Here is a 20,668-nt window from a genome sequence, read left to right as displayed (position 1 = left end):
AAACAGTGTATTACAGTGATAGGTTATAGGCAATTGCATGAAGATAGTGCATAGTAACTGGCCTAACATGATGTAATTATCCTGTGATTGTGATTTTTGAGATTTTAGACTTGAGGGATTTAGACTTTAGGGATTTTGATCTTTCAGGATTTCAACATTCAGGATTATGGCATTTGGTATTGTGTTTTTTGAGATTATGATCCAAACCAGTATAATGAATTATGTAAACATTTAGAAGATGTGTATAACTCAGTGAACCAATATTTTCCCAATGACCAATGCATCAGTGAAAAATCTATTCAAAATGTAAGACAGACCAATGGATTGCAATCTAACACAGTAGAAAATATTTGTTGACATGGTTTCAGATAGCACATTGCAATTAAACTTTAAGGAACTATCACTTGCTGAGTTTTGGTGTAATGTGAAGGGAGGCTATCCACAATTATGTGGAAAGACTATTAAAATACCACTCTCTTTTCAAACTATGTATCTGATGAGGTCAGATTTCTTTCTATATTTCAACCAAAACCTATTGCGATAGACTGAATGAAGAAATAGAGATAAGAATCCAGTGCCCTCAATAAAGGTAGACATTAAATATTTGCAAAAATGTTTAAAAATGACACTCTTCTCACTAAATGTTTTTGTTTTAGAAAAAATAATTATGCTTCATACACTGTTACCATGTTAACTTGTAACGAGTTGATTATTCCTAGTTTTAAGTGAATTAATACATGTTTTCAAATTATATTTTAACATCTAATATGGCTAATAATGATAGACATGACCCACAGCAACAAAAGCTCTCTAGGGTCCTCGTTAATTTTTAAGATTGTAATTGGCTCCTAAGGTTATAGTTTGAGAATCACTGCCAAAGATTAAGAAGGCAATTGAGGTTTCAGATATCAAAGGCTCAACAAACTGGGAGGCCCCCAACAGAATGAGGAAAGTGAAGAGAATAAGCGGCTTCCCCGCTAACTCTTCAAAGTAAGTTGTTATTAAGACACCAACAGTATAATGTTAATTAGTTTGAAGGTTCTTTTTTTCCATGATGTAAGGGTTTGTCACAAAAAGCTGAACGGACTTGGGTAATGCATGGGAGACCACCTAGAAAAGGAAAAGATAAGATTTAAAAGTGAGGCTGTTTATGCTCCATACTTTCACATTCTTTCCTTACTATCATCCAGCTACAGGGCTGTTGGCACATCCTTCATCCCTGAAGTCTGGGTTCCCAAGGAAAGACTCGGTTCTAAACAGGATGAATGTTTGTAGTACCTGAAGGTGAAATCCAGCATACAACTGAAAATAACCAAATGGAACATGCTTACATAGGGATAAAAGTTGGAATAAAAAAAATTGTTCCATTTGATAAGAGTCAAAAGTGAGCAGATCCTTGAGAGGGAGTTACTCATACTTAAGGAGTGGAAGAAAAAGCAGGAAAGAGAAACGAAAAGAAAAGTTTTCGGGAGGAGAAAAAACTCGACTGGTGGAGAGTATTGAAAACTAATGCATTGTGTGTGTGGTTGGTTTTATCCAACGCTATGGGTCAGGCATCAAGCTAGGCAGTTGACATGATTAAATTAATTAATTCTCCCATTTAATTCTCGCAGTGACCTTTAGGAGGTAGTATGAATAATTTCATTTTGCAGATGAGGAAGATGAGGCTGGAACTGTTGACCACTAAAGTTGGTCGTAGATTTGGAGAGGATGCCTAATAATGTCAAATGCCATGGAGAAGGTGAAGGAAGGAGGCAGAAGAGAAAAGGTAAGTGGGACAGATGAATAGGTATTCATAGGGACCTTCCAGAGAATTGGGCAGCACAGCATTTGCAAAGAGCTAGGGAAGCGGAGGGCAAAGTATCTTTGAAAAAAAAACTGAGGGTGGTAGGAAGCAAAAGCCTGAGAGGGTAATAGTTTTATAGGAATAGTACTGTTCTCTTATTAAAATAATTTTTTTAAAAAGTGGGAGAGTTACACTTCTGATTTGCATGAATTTTACGTACATCTGCATAGCAATTTTCTAACCCTAAGGGATCAGATGTGGTTGCAAGAAGCAGAGACTTTCAAGGGTGTCTTAAAAGTGTTTTAGTGTTCTCAATTCACTCCACCCTTCCATGGAAGTAGCTCTTATTGCTGTCATTTTCACAGTATAAGAGCAGAGCAGTCAAGTTCAGAAATCTGATTGAAAATCATGTTCATAAACCTTTATAGACTGAGTTCTTTTCTCATTGTGTCTCGAGGGCTGGAAACGTGCCCTTAGTCTTGTATTTGGGTCTATGCTGCCACACTGCAGCACTGAGGTTAGGGCACATGCTCTGATGTGAAGAAACAGTTCAAATAATTTAATTACTTATTCAGATGGTATTTTTTCCTTGAAGATATTCCAGTCTCAAATACTTGTAGATTGAATCTTTTAATAGGGAAAGGAGGTGAGCAAATTGTTAATATTAATAATTTATGTCTTTCAAATGATCTTTTGAAGTATGCATATAATTTGTGAACATTAACTTACAAACCACCCTTTCTGGAATGAATTGTGTGATAATTACAATAATTGTAACAATTATTATAATAGTAACAATCTTCTCTCTAGATAGAGCACTACAAATGAAAGAACAAAATCAGATAAAAATGAGGGGGCTCTGTCCTGACCAGCAAAAAAGGCAAGTGGGATTATCTCTTGGGTTCTCATTAAGTAACATGTCATCTAACTGCTTAGCTTGGCATCTTCCACTTTCTAAGATCTCAATAATTGCTAAGTGGGTCTGAAATGGTTCCCATAAATCAGTGTGTGTGACAGAGGCATATAGCATGTTAGATGGTGTAGATAATCACCCCTGTGTAGTGACTTAATGAGGCTGGCAACGTCTCTCCACCTAAAATCTCTTGCCAACTAATATGCCACTGTACCTGAAATTCCACTGTGGTTGATTCTGATTTGGGCCTTTTAGTTACATCCTAATTTCTAATCAGTATTCATATTTTCAAATTCAAGCATCCCCTCCACATTCTTGTTAACCCACCATGGTAATTTATTATTAATACACTAACAGTATAGTGTGAATTAGTTTGAAGGTTTTCCTTTCTGTGATGTAAGGGTTTGTCATGAAAAGTTAAATGTACTTGTATAATGCATGGGGAGGTTTCCTTAAAAAAGAAAAGAGATAAGCTTTAAAAGTGAAGCTGTTTATGCTTCATAGTTTCACCTCCTTTCTTTACTGTCACCCAACTGCAGGTCAGTCAGCAAAGACTTCATCCCTAAAATCTGGGTTCCCAAGGAAAGAACTCAATGACAATTTGCCCTTGAGGATGTCAAGACCAAAACTGCAAAATACTAATTTTACTGAGGTAAAATACTAACTTTCTCCCATGTTAGTATTTTATAAAGATGGGGAAAGATTTACCCAGGGAAACTCTTGCAGGAACAGCTCTTCGGTCAATCCAAAATGAAACCCATGAAAGCATCACCATCAGTATGGCTGGGAAATAGGTTTGCAGCACAAAGAAGAAAATATGCCTCCTTAGCACAAAGTTGATGAAAAGCCTATTGTACCAACCTATGGAAAAAAGCCAAAGTTTTCATTAGAGCAAGCTTCCCCTTAGAAACACTGCACTTAGTGAAATGACCTGCTTCTTTAGACTCCAAGCCCTTGGGGACGTGGAATTTGACATACTCGTCTCCATTTAGTTGGGCCTGGCACTCTGTCAATGTTTGTTCAACCAGCTGAACTGCAGTCTGCTTAATTATTTGACTCAAAGATCCCCTTTAACTTCCAAACCCGCAGTTTAGGGATGAATAGCAGTTATATTTTGTGGGATGGCCTCTAAAGATCTTTCTCCACAATATATTGTGCTGTGGTGCTTCTGCAAGAGGGAAAGTCTTCAATACATGACTAATAATGGCATAAAAGAGCCAGCAAACCATTTATTAGCTATAACAAATGAAAAGAAACATTTATCTGAATGAAAAGATTCACAATAGGTACTAGGTCATTGGATTTTGACCTGGGAGGGAGACAGCTGGGGATTCAAAGGGGAAAGAAAACGACATCCATAAGCTAGTTTTATAATTTTAAAGTCTCATGAATACCATAATTTGTGTATGGCAAATCTGCAAAAAACTAACCAACTGATGTTTCTTTGCTTCTTATTGAAATTATATAAACTCATGTTGGTAATATTGATTAATTGTGCTAATTAAAAGCACCATTTGTGGTCACATCCACATGCACATTTTGTTCAGGTTTACCTCTCCCATTGACTACAAGGAAGTTTAAAGCCAAATTTTCAGACATCTACCAGACTTCTCTGAGCACCATTCTTTAATGACCACGTACCAGGATATATAATACATTATCCTTATTTTTCTTTTTTTCTCATACCTTCTATTGTATATTACCTTGCTTTATTTCACAATAACTATGCGCCAAACTTGTTAAATCTTTACTAAAATAAGGCAATAAATGAGGAAACAAGAAAATACATCTTTTATGAATAAGTAGCAAGATTATGATTATTTTTTCCGTGATAAATTCTGTTTATTTTCAGACAACACTATTCAAAATACAGGGACTATAGGTCAAAAGTTATAAAATAAAAATCATAGGTATTGCAGAGTTGGAAAACCCTTCTGCTAGTCTCAGTGGTAATTTCTTAGAAACCCAAGATGGCAAACCTCTTAGATGGATCACTTAAGTACTTAGGCATTTGGCCTGCGAAATACACCCGGCCAACCCACACTGAACTGGCAGACTCCACTCTTAGAATCCTATTCTCAATTCAATGTTCATTATCTTTTTCTTCCTTACCTAGTTCTAAGCTTCTAACAGTCAGTTGATACATGTTCAGGAATATCAAACAATTTCATTACCAGGAGTAATAAAAGATACATCGCATAGTACATTATAAAGTTAAAACATAAATTATTTTTTAAGTTTCTCATTGTTTTGTATCACATATATCACAGCCCCAATTTATTACTGTATACCACCGAGAGTTTCAGTGATGGCTGTAGAGTACAATAACAGCTATCTGAACTTACAACTTTATATAATTATTGTCAGGTGAAAAGAAATAAGGAAAACCTGTGAAAGAAATTCAAAAGAAAGACACTATTACTGTATATGGTTTTCTGTTCATTATTAACTTGAAATAAAAGTAGTTAACTGCATCCTTTCTTTATTCATACTTTTCTGGAGAACACCTTTTTTTTTTTTTTCCCTTTTGGTGGGGTGGGGGCAGGGTGGAGTAACCAGGAAGTAAAACTGCTGCTCTGCCTTGTGGTTTTAGACTAGGAGTGGTATTTTAGTGGAACCTGCAGGTCATGGGGAGTGCATTTCCCTATCAGGAAAGGTGGTGCTGCCTTGGAACGTTGTGGAGACTTCATTTTGGGTAGTACAATAAAGAGGAGTCTGATTCTATTTTTGATGTTTGACTGAGAAAAGCTCTCAAGCCCAACTTCTCCTTCTGCCCTACATCTGAGCAAGTTAATAAAAAAGACTAGGTCTCCCTTTTTTGGCACCTGTGAAAAGTTCAAACCATGCATCCTGTCCTATGACAGGCAGCCTCACCCTAGCTGCACCCCCTAGCTACCATAAAAACGCAAGCCAGTAGCCCCTTCCTGTTCTCTCAAGCCATTTTTCATTTCAGACCTGCTTGGGAACCTGCCCATCTCTCTCTAGAAAGCCTCATTATGTGAGTAATAAATCACTTCATACCCTTTTGTCATATGTATGGCATCATCAGTTTTGGCATCTGAACTAAATTTTCGATGGGGACGAGTACATCTGCCTCCATCAGTTTGCCATACAGGAGAAAGAAGAGGAGTTAATAAAAGAGAGAAAATGACTAGAGTTGGCACCCAAGGAAATGGAGGACTGGGCCAGTATTTGGGGAGTCAGTCCCAAGACAAGAATAAAGAAGGTTTTTATACCTAGAGATAGTCACCTTCACCTTGAAAGTAGGCCTTAATACTCTCTATGAAAAGGATCAAGATAATGTGAATGAAAACAGGATGATGATAACAGCTACTAACTAATATTTATTGAGCCTCTATTATATGGCAGACAACATTCTAAGGTACTTAACTACATGACATCCTGTAGCCTCACAACCCTGTGATGTAGAGAGTATTTTGAAACCCAATTAAAGATGAGAAAGTTAAGGGTTAGAGAGATTAAGCAACTTGTCCAAGGTCACGTTGCTAATAAATGATAGAGACAGGGTTTGAACTTAGGCAGTCTCTTTCTACTACTTACACATTTAGCCACTAGATTATGCTATGAAAGAAAATTATTCAATGCATCCCTTAGGGGCAGGAGTCATTTCTTTTTTCTTTGTAAATTTATAGTACATGATTTTGAGGATTTTGAGAAAGGGAGCAGGAGGCAGAAGCCCTCACCTGCTTGTTAATATTGCCAGGTCGTGGTGATTTTTGAACAGTGGCAATGGTAGTGGTGAAGGCCAACAGAAAAGAAAAAACCAACACCCTGTTGTTCGGCTATAAAATGGAAACTAAGGTCCTATAACTATATTTCTGGCTCTTGTAGCCAGAGTCAGATGTATAGTTTTTCCATAAAGTTGTTTTGGGAGTGGTGGTTGTGGCTTGTAGTTGTAAGGATAGAAGTGAAGAAAACAAATCAAAAGTTATTTTTGAGGAAGCTAAAATATTTAAACAGGAAACTAGTCTGAAAAAGACACTTGAGTTTGACTGTCAGAAGATTATGTTTAATGATTCGTGGATAATGTGAGGCAGAGCTATCACATGCTCATGAACTAAAGTAAGTTTCTAAGTGTAATCTTTCCAAAACCTAAGGGATGGTTAAATGAACCCAGATATGATTATTAATTTAATACTTGAATACAACTTCCAAAATGCTTCCCTTCTGCATTTTTCCTACCATCTCTGTCATTTAAAAAATGGGTATATTGTAACAAATTAAAAAATGCAAAGATTGAAAATCTCCCAGTTAGTACCTACTTCTCGGACGTATCTATTGTTAATTTCTTCACACACACACACACATAAACACACACACACACACACACGATATGTATACATATGTACATAAACACTCATAAATATGGAAATACATTCTTCAATAACAAATATGGGATTTTTAAAAATATATTCTTCTGTAACTTGCTTTTAAAAAATATTAATGTATTATGGATAACTCTCCATCTCATGTTACACAAAGCATGTACATTTGAACCTAATTCTATTTTTTTCATTTTTCTTAGGAACTGAAATGCTATTTCTTAAAAATGTAACTACATTTGAATGTCAAGGATGTGAAAGTTCATTTTAAAATGCAAGCATCTTTGGAAGCAGTAAGTTTTTTCATGCCAGTATTCTGCCCAGCTTTAGAGATTCTAAAACCATGATCAGAAAAAGACAAAAATCAACTAGTGTTGGAGCTGCCTGGTAGGGCTCAAAAAGTCTGACAAACACCAATAAAATTATAGTAGAGCAAATGGAATGACTTAGTGGTAAAGTTAGAATTTTGAAGTGAAATTTAACTTCTTGTTAAGAGGATGGTTGGATATATGTTACTGGATAATTGTGCTTTAAAAGCTAAAGAAATGCCATTGTTATTATTGTATGTTTTGTATATGTTCTGTGCAGGAGACAATTCTTTTGCATTTCTACGCTTTATATATATCACATGATATTAGCATTAAACATTGCAAATATCTATTTACAATTTATCATATGCCAAAGTTATTTTATCATAGCAATAGTAAAATGAAAAAACATCCTATACATTATACTTCACATATATCATGGTTCATTGCACACATTCTTTTATTTAAATATTAATTTAATTTAGGATTAAGAACATTAAGAATCCTGACAAATATATGCATATATTTATTCATATAGAGAAAGACAAAGTGAGAAAAGAAGGAGACGGAGGACAGAAAAATATATCAAAATAATAATATAGTTTATCTCTATGAGGTAGGATTACAAAGAGATTTTCCTTTAAATTTTTCTGAGGTCTCTTCAAATTATCTAACATTTATTCATTCATTCAATAATTAGCCTTTGAGCATCAACTATGAGCCAGGGATATATCAGTGATCAAAACAAATAAATATGTGTTACTTATATAACCAGAAAAGGCAATAAACGTGATTAAAATTGATAGTATCGTTTGCTGAATCCCAAGCAATGTAGACAAATAATGGAGTGAAATAGAGAATTTATTCTGGGTCTAAATAGCTAAATAGCTGTTGTTCCTAAAGAATCATTTAACTTCTCTGCAATGTAAACTTCTACTTCTCTCTTAAAGTTGCAGGTTTTTAGATAAAAACTTGATAACTATTCTCCAAGATCTAAGAACAGAGTGGAGAATCTTTGAGGAGAAAAGGCACCACCATCAAGGCAGAATAGATAAAAGCATTCTAGCCAGGACAGCTCTGAAACTCAGGGATAGCTGTTGGCATACTTTCTGGCTAGCCTGAGCATGGCTGCATTGAATCTGAAATGGCATTTTACATGGATTCGGCCTAAAATGACCCAGAATATTAATATCCAGCAGGGGAATGATAGTGGAGGGTGAGGAAGGTAGAGGGGAGCAGAAGGAGGCTGCTTCCAACTTTAGTCAACGGGGATCACATATAACTTTAAAAGGTATCTTGGATAAAAGGTGTCAATTCAGAAATACATCTGTCATAGTAAAGAGTACTATATAGGCCCAATTTCAGATGGGTTTTCTGTTTGGGGCAATGATGCACTTTATGGATGGATTCATTCAACTGATTTTTATTGAGCATCTATCATGTGCCAAGCCCATTCCAGGTACTGCAGAAGAAATGGTCAGCAAGATTCCCTGCCCTTTTCCTGGCAAGACGCTCACACAACAAAGCAGTCAAATAAATGTATAGTTCAGGTGATGGTAAGTGCTGTGATGACAGAAATAGGGAACAGTGAGAAGGGAAGCCTGTTTTACACAGGGTTGCTTTGGTTAGGAAAGCACCGTTTGAGAAGCTATTTGAACAAAGTTCTGACTGAAGTGAGGGAGCTAGGCATGAGAATATGGGGGGAAAACATTCCAGGCAGAGGGAGAAGAATGCCAAGCAGAGGCCCTGCAGATGGAATGAGGTGGGCAAGCAGAAAGGCCAGTGTCGGGAGAGTAGCACGTGCTGAGGGGCAGAGGGAGTGGGTGAGTCCCACATTAGGCAGGAGACTGATCACGTTGAGAAACTTCAATTTTGTCGTAAATGTGATGGAAAGACACTGGAAAGTTTCGAACAGGAAAGAATTGTGAACTTTACGTTCCAAAGAGATTACTCTGTCTGCTGTATTGAGACCGGAGAAGTCAAGAATAGAAGCGAGGCATCTAGTTAGAGACGGCTGCGTGAGTGGGAAAGAAATGATGTATGGAAAGGTAGAGGTTGCTCCCTGTAAAACGAGAGGAATGATGGTCCTGGCCAAAAGGGACACTTGCTTGGATTCCGGTCTTTTCACATGTTGTGGTGCTCTGCAAACAGTAGATATCCAATAAATGCTGATGAATCACCCATGTGAAATGCTGTACCTGTGCTGCTATAGAAAGCTAATCCACTAGATGCACTGAAGTCTTCAATGAAGAACTGAGAAAGGGACATATGCTCTTCAGTATTTAAGGACTTGTTTCCGTGTTTCCAGTATAGCATTAGGTCATCCTCATTGTAGGCATCTAAAACATGAAAAATACCAGTCTTGTAAGTGGAATAAGCTCTTGTAAGTTCGATGAGTTCCATAAGCATGTCTTATGTGACTCTGTATCCTTAGTGCCTAGTCCAATGACATGTACATATTAGGTGACACAAATATGTTTGCCAGTGAACTGATCACACACACACTTTTAGGAAGAGGAAAAATAATCTCTAAAAGTTAGACCCTGATGACTAGTATAATGTGGATCTTGTGCCCACACAATGAATTGAAACTCCCCAGATAGCTGCTCCCATATTTGTGTGCATTCTCTTAGAGCATTAAGCCAGGCCTCAGAGTGACATCGTAGCATCCCCTCACTGTCACAGGCCTGACTCCACGCCGTTAGTCCCCCTTTGTTTTTAGTTTCCTTGGATGAAATTCCAAAATGGGCTAATCTTACAAGAAATTTTCTAAAGTCAAACAGTGGTATGGAAAATTTCTAATGGCTTTGGGGCAGAGCATCTGTGGAGTAGACATCTACTGAGATTCCCAGCATTTCAGACACATTTTCAAAAATTGCAGTCAGCTTTTAAGATCTTCCATCAAAAATAGCTGATCGGTAAAAGTGATTGACAGCTCAGATGCCCTGGGATGGGGCTTTGATTAGGGGGTCTATGTCTACAGTTAGATTTTTCTAGGGAATCCAAGTCTATTTAATTGAGGATTGTGATTCATCTGGGAATGTGAATTCCAGGGCTTTCTAAATGTGGAAAGTTTGTGTCAGTCTATATAACAGCATTAGCAAGAATAGACCTTTTTAGGGAGCTGTTCCTTTACTGTGGAAACTATAGGATATGCAATTATCAAAATGCTTTTCCCCTGAACCTTCTCCTTTAACAGACGAACTACCATCAACCTTCATTAAAAAAAAAAAAAAAAACCGAAACAAACGAACAAACAAAAAACCCACAACTGTTTTGGTTTTGGATAAATATATCAATATTTTAAAATGCTTGTTAAGAGCATGCTTATTTACATGTGAGTATGTGACGGTGTGTTCAAATGATGTGTACTCACTCCACCAGGAAGTGAGACTTACAGCTTTCCAGTTCAAGAGAACAATTTTGAGTGTCAAGAGGAAACCTGCTGAAATCCATAAAGCACATGGCCGAAACCGTTATCCTATAAAAAGAATGAGAAAAAGAAAATTACAGATCATTTAACCACCTGGCCAAACGAGCACGCAACACTGAAGCTTTCTTACTATTTGCCGGTTCTGTGTGTCTTTCTAGAATAATGCAAAACAGGCAGTATTATCTTCTGTCCAAATAACATTCAAGGAAGCAAACTCAGGAGGGTGGATGATTTTCTTAAGACACAGAGTCAATGAGTGAATTCAGCTCTCATACCTGCTTCTGAGTTCACCATTTCCTGATCAGCCCCCTCCGTATTTTCTGGCTCTGATGTCTCTAGAAAAACACTCTTCAAAGTGAGAAGACTTTTAAACAGATTTAAATATTTTTTGCTTTTTGGAAGATGCACACATAAATAGTCTGTAGTAACGAAGGGTTGGAATGGTGGCAATAAAAATCTATAGTTAAAGGTTTCCTTCACAAAGCAAGTTTACCTGAGGATATTCTCTTTCCAGTAGTGAGTGAAAAGCCTGGAGCATTCTTAGTTATAGATCCATGTGCACAATGCATAATTCAGGTAGTATTAAGCCAAAAGGCTTGCATACTGATGAGAATTGTTTTTTCAAATGTTATATCCTCCTAGATTTTCCTGGCTTCAGGCAGAGGCTGCTTTACTATGACCTTGCCTCAGAGTAGAAACTTTGGTACCCACAATAGCAGATCAGAGGTTCATAAAAGGCCCCTGAGCAGGTTTGCAAAAAACAAAGGCAACAGATGCTCCTACCTGTGGTGCCCTTGAGTTAATCAGAGGAGTAGGGACATTTTATCTTCTGTGGGTTAATTCTACTGTCAATAGTCATACAAAAAAACATCAAGCCAAGGATTACTTTGTGCCACAAAACATATTCGTTTTGGTGTATTCCTAGTACTTTAAACCTAGAAGGGACCCTCTGAGGTGTTTCAGTCCACTTCCTTCATAGTACACGTGAGTGACTTCATGACCAAGGAGGCTAGGTGGCTAGGCAGTGTCAGAACCAAGCCGGAACCAGGGGATCTGGCTCTGGGCTTGGATTGGCTCTACTGTTGGCTGGAAGAGCTGTGCGGACAACAATTTTGAGTTCCTCCTGTGTTAGAGAATCTCCAAGACCGCTCTCAGGGTCAGCGATTCACTAGTATGACTCGCAGAACCCAGCAAAGCTGTTGTCATCTTGGTTACCTATATTATAATGAAAGGACACAGATGAAAATTGACAGTAGAAAAGGGGCACAGGGCAGAGTCCAGGAGAGATCAGGAACATATTTCCAGTTGTCCTCTCCTAATGGAGTTATGTGGTTGGTGCTTAATTCTCTCAGCAATGATATGTGACAACACCCTGGGGACATTACCAACTAAGGAAGCTCACCCAAGACTTGGTATCTACACTACACTTTCTTTTTTTTTTTTTTTTGAGACGGAGTCTGGCTCTGTCACCCAGGCTGGAGTGCAGTGGCGCGATCTCGGCTCACTGCAAGCTCCGCCTCCCGGGTTTACGCCATTTTCCTGCCTCAGCCTCCCGAGCAGCTGGGACTACAGGCGCCCGCCACCTCGCCCGGCTAGTTTTTTGTATTTTTTAGTAGAGACGGGGTTTCACCGTGTTAGCCAGGATGGTCTCGATCTCCTGACCTCGTGATCCGCCCGTCTCGGCCTCCCAAAGTGCTGGGATTACAGGCTTGAGCCACCGCGCCCGGCCGGTATCTACACTTTCAACTGAGAGTAGCCACATAGTCATGACTGACCACTCACATGACTGACCTTAGTCTCCAGCCCCTCCAGAGGTCAAGCTGATATCCAGGGGCTCAAAGCCTCCACTGTAAATCACATTGTTAGCAGAAACTATCTGGCTTGGCTCCCAGCCCCCAAGTAAACAAAGATACTCTTATCAGTTAGGATATTCCAAGGGGTTAGAGGTTACCCTGCAAGAGCCTGGCAAGGGCCAAATATTTCCTGGAATGTGCAGGGTAAGAAAAATTCACTGAGTTAATTATTTACTGGACTTCCCCCCACCAAAATTAATTTAAAACAATTGATTCTTTGTCCAGATAGTGCCCTTCTGCTCCTGATTCCTACTGGGGCTTGACTCCAGTAGGTATGAGTCCGACGCTACTCCTGATTTAAAAGTCCTATTGAGGCCAGGCACAATGGCTCACACCTATAACCCCAATGGTTTGGGAGGCCGAGGCAGGCAGATCATTTGAGGTCAGGAGTTCAAGGCCAGCCTGGCAAACATGGTAAAACCCTGTCTCTAGTAAAAATACAAAAATTAGCTGGGCATGGTGGCGGGCACCTGCAATCCCAGCTACTCAGGAGGCTGAGGCAGGAGAATCACTTGAACCCAGAAGGCAGAAGCTGCAGTAAGCTGAGATTGTGCCACTGCACCCCAGCCTGGGTGACACAGTGAGGTTCTGCTCCTCCCCCCACCCCCATCAAAGAAAACCCATTGAAAGTGATATTTTCCTTTAATTGCATTTTTAAAAACATTGACAGCGCTTATAAAATGCCTGGCAACAGCTCTGTGCTGAAGTGGGTAAGGAATTTTTTTTTTTTTTTTTTTTTGAGACGGAGTCTCGCTCTGTCGCCCAGGCTGGAGTGCAGTGGCCGGATCTCAGCTCACTGCAAGCTCCGCCTCCCGGGTTCATGCCATTCTCGTGCCTCAGCCTCCCGAGCAGCTGGGACTACAGACGCCCGCCACCTCGCCCGGCTACTTTTTTTTTTGTATTTTTTAGTAGAGACGGGGTTTCACCGTGTTAGCCAGGATGGTCTCGATCTCCTGACCTTGTGATCCGCCCGCCTCGGCCTCCCAAAATGCTGGGATTACAGGCTTGAGCCACCGTGCCCAGCCAGTAAGGTATTTTTAATGAGCAAAAATAATCTGAGTTTCCTACTGCTGCTATAATAAATTACTACACATTTGGTGGTTTAATACAACAGAAATTTATTCTCTCACAGATTTGGAGGCCGGAACTCTGAAATCAGTATCATGGGGCTGAAATCAAAGTGTCATAAAGGACCTTCTCTTTTAGCAGCTCTAGGGGGAAAATCCATGTGTCCTATAGCTTCTGGTGGCTGCCAACATTCCTTGGCTTATGATCACATTGCCTCCTCTTCTTTTGTATGCATGAAATTTTCCTCTACCTTTCTATTATAAGGATACTTATTATTGCATTTTAGTCCCAACCAGATAATCCAGATAATTTCTTCCCTATTTCAAGATCCTTAACTTAATCACATCTGTAAGGATTCTTCTTCTTCTTCTTCTTTTTTTTTTTTTGGGTCATACATGATAAGCTTCACAGGTTCCAAGAATTAGGACTTGGATATCTTTTGGGGTATCATTTTTTTACCCTACTTTAGAATTTTTCTAAGGTTTGTAGGACATTTAAAAAAGCTGAGTTGCTTGGGTTTACCAAACATTTTTAGAATTATCCATGATAAGCCACTCAATATGCACAGGACTCATTTGACTAAAGGAAAATATGGAACATTAAAAAGGGAGAGCTGTTATAGCAAAGTGTTGGAATGCACATTTTAAATTAAAAGAAAAGAAAAAGAAAGCAAATTGGTGTTAGCTTGAATGATAGCTATAGCTTCCCATGAAAAAACGAAGGAGACAATTAAGAAAAGTTATTTAGCTAATCCAAGGTTCCAAAACTGCAGGGGTGGGGTGGAGTTGGTGAGGAGGAAAACAGGCTTGTTTACCTATAATATTCTGTGCCAGATTTTAGGAGTTCCATAATTCAGCTCCACTCTATTTGTCTAACCAACATATACCCAGCCTGGGTATAGTTAGAAAATCATTTTTAAAAATCAGGATGTTAGAACCAGGGGAAAATCACATCTTATGCTTGTGCCCCAATCTCCAGCAGCATTAGACAGACAGCAACATTGTGAGTTTCATCTGAAATGAGCGCCATCAGCTTTGGTGCAGACGGCTGCAGTACAAGGAAGCCAAAGGCCATAGGCAGCTCTCCTTACCTGAGACTTAGGAGGACGTTTCCATCAGGGTGTACGCGCAGCATGATATTCTCCATAGTCGTATCATGGATGAAGGATCTTTTAGAGTGGACAAAAAAGATATCAGGCACCCAGATCTTTCTGATCAATCTATGATCAAATGTCATGCTTTTGTTTGCTGTGCTAGGAAAGGAGAGCCTCTCGTCTTTCCAGTAATGCCTGAGATAAAAAGTCATTGTAAAGTCCTAGACAGAGAGAAAAAGATACCAATCAAAACCAGTAGGAATATGGTTCAGGATGGCCACTCAACACTGTTAGTCCCAGGACTCATTCCCATGGTGTTAATGACTTTTAAGTGAATGGCTAATATTGTAGTTTCAGGTTGAAGCTAAGAAGATTGTGCTTTGAGCTTCTCCTTCACATGAAGTCTAGTGAATGTTGAGAATTTCTGGGAGTTACAATAGAATATTCAAGTTGGGGAAGGGGAACCAGGTTATAAATGGGAAGCATTTCTGTGTAAGCATTCTGGTAAATAACCTAAAGAGATTTCAGAAGAAAGGAACCTGAAACTTTACTATTTTACTGTCCATTATTTTATTGTGATTTCCTTTTTCATTCTAAATAAATCACTTTTAAAATTGATTTTGTATTGATACTCATGTTATTTTTGTTAAAGAAGTTTTCCCAAATCGAATAAACTAAAATCCCACAAAAACACGGATACAATGTTTATTAGAGCTATTCGTGTAAAGCAAGTTGTCAGAAGTCCTGGGACAGAGACAGAATTGTCCTCAGCTTGAGAGACAGAAAGCATATTGTGAAATGGTAGTTCTCAAAGTTTAGCGTGCAGAGATTAACTTTTGAAGTTTGTTGAAATGGCACATTTCCCAGAAGCTAGTTCCCAGAGATTCTGATTCAGTATGGCTCAGGGATTTGGATTGTTAATGTTTATTCTTACATTGTAAGAATGTATTGATGAGAGGAAAAAACTGTACTAGCATTATATTAGAAAAAACAGTTAGTTTATTTCATTAATAATTTGAGTTTTGTTTGGCTCTCAGATGTTCCAAATATTTCGTTGTTTGAATAGAAACTCCCCCAGCTTCATCCAAATTATTGGCTGTTGGACAACCACAATTTCTTACTTCTTACTATTTTGCAATTGCTTAATTCTTACTATTTCACAATTGGTTACTTCTGACTATTTCACAATTGCTTACTTCTTACTATCGTTTTTTTTCCAACGATAATCAAATTTTTCTTGAACTAGTGCATATCATAGAACTTTGGCATTTATTATACAAACAAAGGATACATTTCAGTAAACTCTGAATGAGTCACCAATTAATTATGAGCTAGTTTGTCCTAGGTTCAGAATAGAGCTATATTGATTTATGGCTCTGGATTAATCAAGGAACATTAGCCATGTGTAATTTTGAATTAGGGTAAGGGCAAATAAACCGAATGGTTCTTTCATTAACATAATACAAGGAATTGTGTGGGTTACTGCACAGAGTGCCTTAATAAGCATATATTTAGAATTAGATGCTCTGTCTGATCTGAAGGTCACTAGGCAAACATTGAGTTTATGCAGTCGAATAGCAGATGCTGGTGCATGTCGGTGATACAGCAAGTCACCACACGCTGGCGCTATCATCAGGAGCAGGCCAAACAGCATTCTGGGAGGCGGGTGAGACAAAACTTAAATGGATAGAAAGTGAAGTTAGGGTGGACAAGAGAGTAGAAAGAAGATAAATGAGAAGCAAAACCAAATAGACAAAGCAACAAAGACAAAAAAACAACACTAGTGGGAGAGGGCGAATCACTGACAATTAGAAAGCATTTTCAAACGCGGCATGTGAACTCAGTCCAGTTTGATCTGATACGGACTAGCACAGCTAACCTTATTCAGGGGGTAAAGATGATGTCCAGGTCTGGGTGCTGCTGGTTAGAAACAATAAGGATTTTAGATGCAAACTGCGTCATTCAGAAATGACTTGGATAGGCTGGGCGCGGTGGCTCAAGCCTGTAATCCCAGCACTTTGGGAGGCCGAGACGGGCGGATCATGAGGTCAGGAGATCGAGACCATCTTGGCTAACACAGTGAAACCCCGTCTCTACTAAAAAATACAAAAAATTAGCCGGGCGAGGTGGCGGCGCCTGTAGTCCCAGCTACTCGGGAGGCTGAGGCAGGAGAATGGCGTGAACCCGGGAGGCGGAGCTTGCAGTGAGCTGAGATCTGGCCACTGTACTCCAGCCTGGGCGACAGAGCGAGACTCCGTCTCAAAAAAAAAAAAAAAAAAAGAAATGACTTGGATAATATGCCAGGAGAGGGGAAATAAAGGGTTGATCTCAGAGCACAACAGGCTCGAGGAAATATCAGTAAAAGAGCTGCCTTTGGGTAGGAAAGCGATAAAATCTTCTAAACCAATCTCTTTTGAGTAGCGAGTCCTCTTGGTGCTGTTCCCTTTTGGAGGGGAATGGCAAATGAATCTTTAAGACTTACATTGAACTGAAATAAATATTGAATTAGATAATGATAAAGACGAGGCAGACCATTAGCTGAAGAGTTTACAGACTGAAACAAGGTGAAACAAGGTGTAATGGGTCATAGAAGATTTTGTTCAGACTTTTCTAGAATTTTTATGTGTCCTGAACTTTTCCTTTAGTGAGTTGGAGGAATCACTACACATAAAAAAATATGGATTAAGGATATAGAGGAAAAGATTATTTGATTTTAGTGATTGATATTTTCTAGGTCCCTCCCTTAACAGCTGTTTGTTCACTTTCTGTCTCTTTTTATCTTTAATTGCGGTATTTGCATTATTACAAAAATAATACATAGAATCTAAATTTTAAAATGTAACACTCTGAAAATCACTATATATGCTAGAGTTTATGTATCAATAATACTTACTCTAAAGTATGTATAAAAGCAACTTTTGAAAGTTTTATAAGAACGCACATGTAAAATATTCCAGAAAATGGAATGAAATTCAAGGATTCATGTACATAAAAATGGCCATCAAATGAGTAGATTGGATAAACAACAAACTAAATCTTTTCAGATGGAAAATGGCGTTTGAAAAGAAAATAACTTTTCCCAATTCATGGAAGAGGTACTCTTTGGTTTGGTTTTATTAAAAAACAAACAGAAAACCAGACTGCCATGTTTAAAGTAGAAAACAAAGGACAATAAGCATCTGGATAAAAGCTGTGATCTCAAATGACTCCAAGGACCAGGTGGGCAAGTTTAATGAAAGAAGCAGGCTGACTCTAGAGCAAAGCAAGGCACGGGCTCCAGGACAAACTGGAGGGCACAGGCCCCATCTGAAGGCATTCGAACTTTTTTTTTTTTTTTTTTTTTTGAGACAGAGTCTCACTCTGTCACCCAGGATTAAGTGCAATGGTGAGAACTTGGTTCAACCTCCACCTCCCAGGTTCAAGTTACTTCCCTGTCTCAACCTACTGAGTAGCTAGGACTACAGGTATGTGCCACCACACCCAGCTAAGCTTTTTGTATTTTCAGTAGAAACAGGGTTTCATCATGTTGGCCATGCTGGTCTCGAACTCCTGACCTCAAATGATCTGCCCACCTCGGCCTCCCAAAGTGCTGGGATTATAGGCATGAGCCACTGCTCCTGGCCCAAACATTAAATTGTTTAGTACTTTGGGTAGAATGGAGAAAAAAACTAAAATTCAAACCAAATATAAAATTGAAACCAAACCAAAACATATTCATAAGCTGCATCTTACTAGTAGGTACCAGTTAGGGCCTTTGTCATTAACACCTGAAGGTGGTGTAGTATTGATAGAAAATGAAAAAGATCCATCTAAAGATGATGATGGAAAAGACAGCAACTGAGGAGAAAGAAATGAGATAGAAAAAGCGTTTAAATATAAAGATACATAGCCATTAGGTGAGATCACATGATAGAGTCTGGATGTTTGTTCCCTCCAAATATTGTGTTGAAATGTGATCTCCAGTGTTGGAGGTGGGGCTTGATGGGAGGTGTATTAGTCCATTTTCACACTGCTATAAAGAACTACCTGAGACTGGGTAATTTATAAAGAAAAGAGGTTTAATTGACTCACAGTTCTTCATGGCTGGGGAGGCCTCAGGAAACTTACAATCATGGCGGAAGGCAACGGTGAAGAAAACATCTTCTTCACAAGGCAGCAGAAGAGAGAGAGAGAGCATGTGCAGGGGAAACTGCCACTTTCAAACCATCAGGTCTCATGAGAACTCTCTCACTATCACAAGAACAGCATGGGGCAAACTGCCCCCGTGATCCAGTCACCTCCCACGAGGTCCGTCCAACATGTCAAGATGAGATTTGGGTGGGGACAGAGAGCCAAACCATATCAGGAGGTATTTAGGTCTTGGGTGCAGATCTTTCAGGAATAGCTTGGAGCCATCTTGTTAGTAATGAATGAGTTCTCAATTATTTCCCATGACAGTCTTCTCCCTTCCTCACCCCTGCTACCCGGAGCTGGTTGTTGAAAGACCCTAGTACCTCCCTCGACCCCCCATTCCTCCTTCTCATGCCATGTGATGCCTGCTGCCATTCGTGGAAGCTTCCTGAGGCCCTCACCAGGAGCAGATGGCGGTGTCATGCTTCTTGTACGACCTGCAGAATCATAAGCCAAGAAACCTCTTTTCTTTATAAACTGCCCAGCCTCAGGTATTCCTTTATTGTAACACAAACAGACTAAGACCGCAAGGAAACAGCTATTGAAAATTTGAAGCTATAAAGGCACTCTTTCTTTGGGATAGAAAAACAAACTAAAGAGGGCTCAACCAAACTCTGAAACTACATGAACAAATTAACAGAACAAGAGTGAGTAAAAAGGAAATATATCTGAAAACAAATATGTAGGTGTTTGTATGTGTAAGCTAGCAATGGTATTAACTATTCTTTCTTAGAGCAAAACAACTTTAAAAACCTAAAATCACTTAATTAAAAAATGTCTCTGGTAATTATGTAAACAAGGAAGGTGGTCCTAAATTGGGAATAGAGAAAATAAAATGGAAAATTACGGTTGATAATATTAAAACATAAAAATAGCTAAAGTGCTTAAGGGACGGGAAGAAGAAACAAAAAAGCAAGGCATGCAAAATGTCGTAAAAGACAGAAAAAGGCTAACAGGAAGGTTGAAGATAAGGGGTCAGTTTCAAGTTTTATGGATATTTCATAGAGTGAATAATACTCTAGGAAAATATAGATGCTTCATTGCAAAATTAAATAATGGCAGTCTCTTTTAGATCTCTAGAAAAATATAAGGGAATAGACAAAATTTTAATTAATTTTTTAGTCCCATGAATTTAAAAAAAGTATTTATCCCTCTGCTACTGGTTGTCTACAGGTAAGCAAAATTAATATCATTTGACATATTTGAAAGCAGTCCATCAATGCTGGTTCAACCGTTTATTATTTTATGGGCAAAGACTCATGATTTAGATTTCATAATGCACATATAGTACGGTCATCCTTCTGTTTATACAATTGTTCCAGTTCTTGCTACATAGGTAAACATATCATGATGTTCTACAGTGTTCCACCACTAGAAAACCATTGGATGGAAAATAGAAAAGTAGAAAGGGAATGAGAATTGTAATCCAGGGTAAAATGAAGTAGATAGAAGAGAGCCGAGCAATCATGACCCTATTATTAAGCAAAGTAGGAGACATAAATAACATACATAGTTAAAATGACTTATTAAAACACTAGTGATTTTAACACTGTCGAGTTTCTGTCTTTTCAGACAATATCCCATGAAGAACAATATCCCATGAAGAAACTTACCATGTTAGTCTCTGAAATGCTGTCAATGCTTTCAACATGGACATCTATACCTACTGGCACTGGGGACCCTTCAGAAAGAAGAATGGGT

The 20,668-nt window shown here is 38.6% G+C and overlaps 1 protein-coding gene across 1 annotated transcript in view; it reads right to left on the bottom strand.

Annotated features, from left to right (window-relative positions):
- The window catches only part of GABRR3 (gamma-aminobutyric acid type A receptor subunit rho3), a 56,771-nt gene that overhangs the window by 19,118 nt on the left and 16,985 nt on the right, over nucleotides 1–20,668 (bottom strand). Inside the window, exons 3-7 of the mRNA XM_077994050.1 lie at nucleotides 20,581–20,648; nucleotides 14,795–15,018; nucleotides 10,749–10,831; nucleotides 9,549–9,689; nucleotides 3,408–3,560 (exon numbers count right to left, since the gene is read on the bottom strand). Of these exons, the coding sequence (XP_077850176.1) occupies nucleotides 3,408–3,560; nucleotides 9,549–9,689; nucleotides 10,749–10,831; nucleotides 14,795–15,018; nucleotides 20,581–20,648 (669 nt within the window). The remainder of the gene's footprint in view (nucleotides 1–3,407; nucleotides 3,561–9,548; nucleotides 9,690–10,748; nucleotides 10,832–14,794; nucleotides 15,019–20,580; nucleotides 20,649–20,668) is intronic.

Source organism: Macaca mulatta, chromosome 2 (genome assembly GCF_049350105.2).
Source record: "Macaca mulatta isolate MMU2019108-1 chromosome 2, T2T-MMU8v2.0, whole genome shotgun sequence".
NCBI lineage: Eukaryota > Metazoa > Chordata > Mammalia > Primates > Cercopithecidae > Macaca > Macaca mulatta.
Note: the sequence above shows the minus strand (reverse complement) of the source record. Positions and strands in the feature narration are given on the sequence as shown.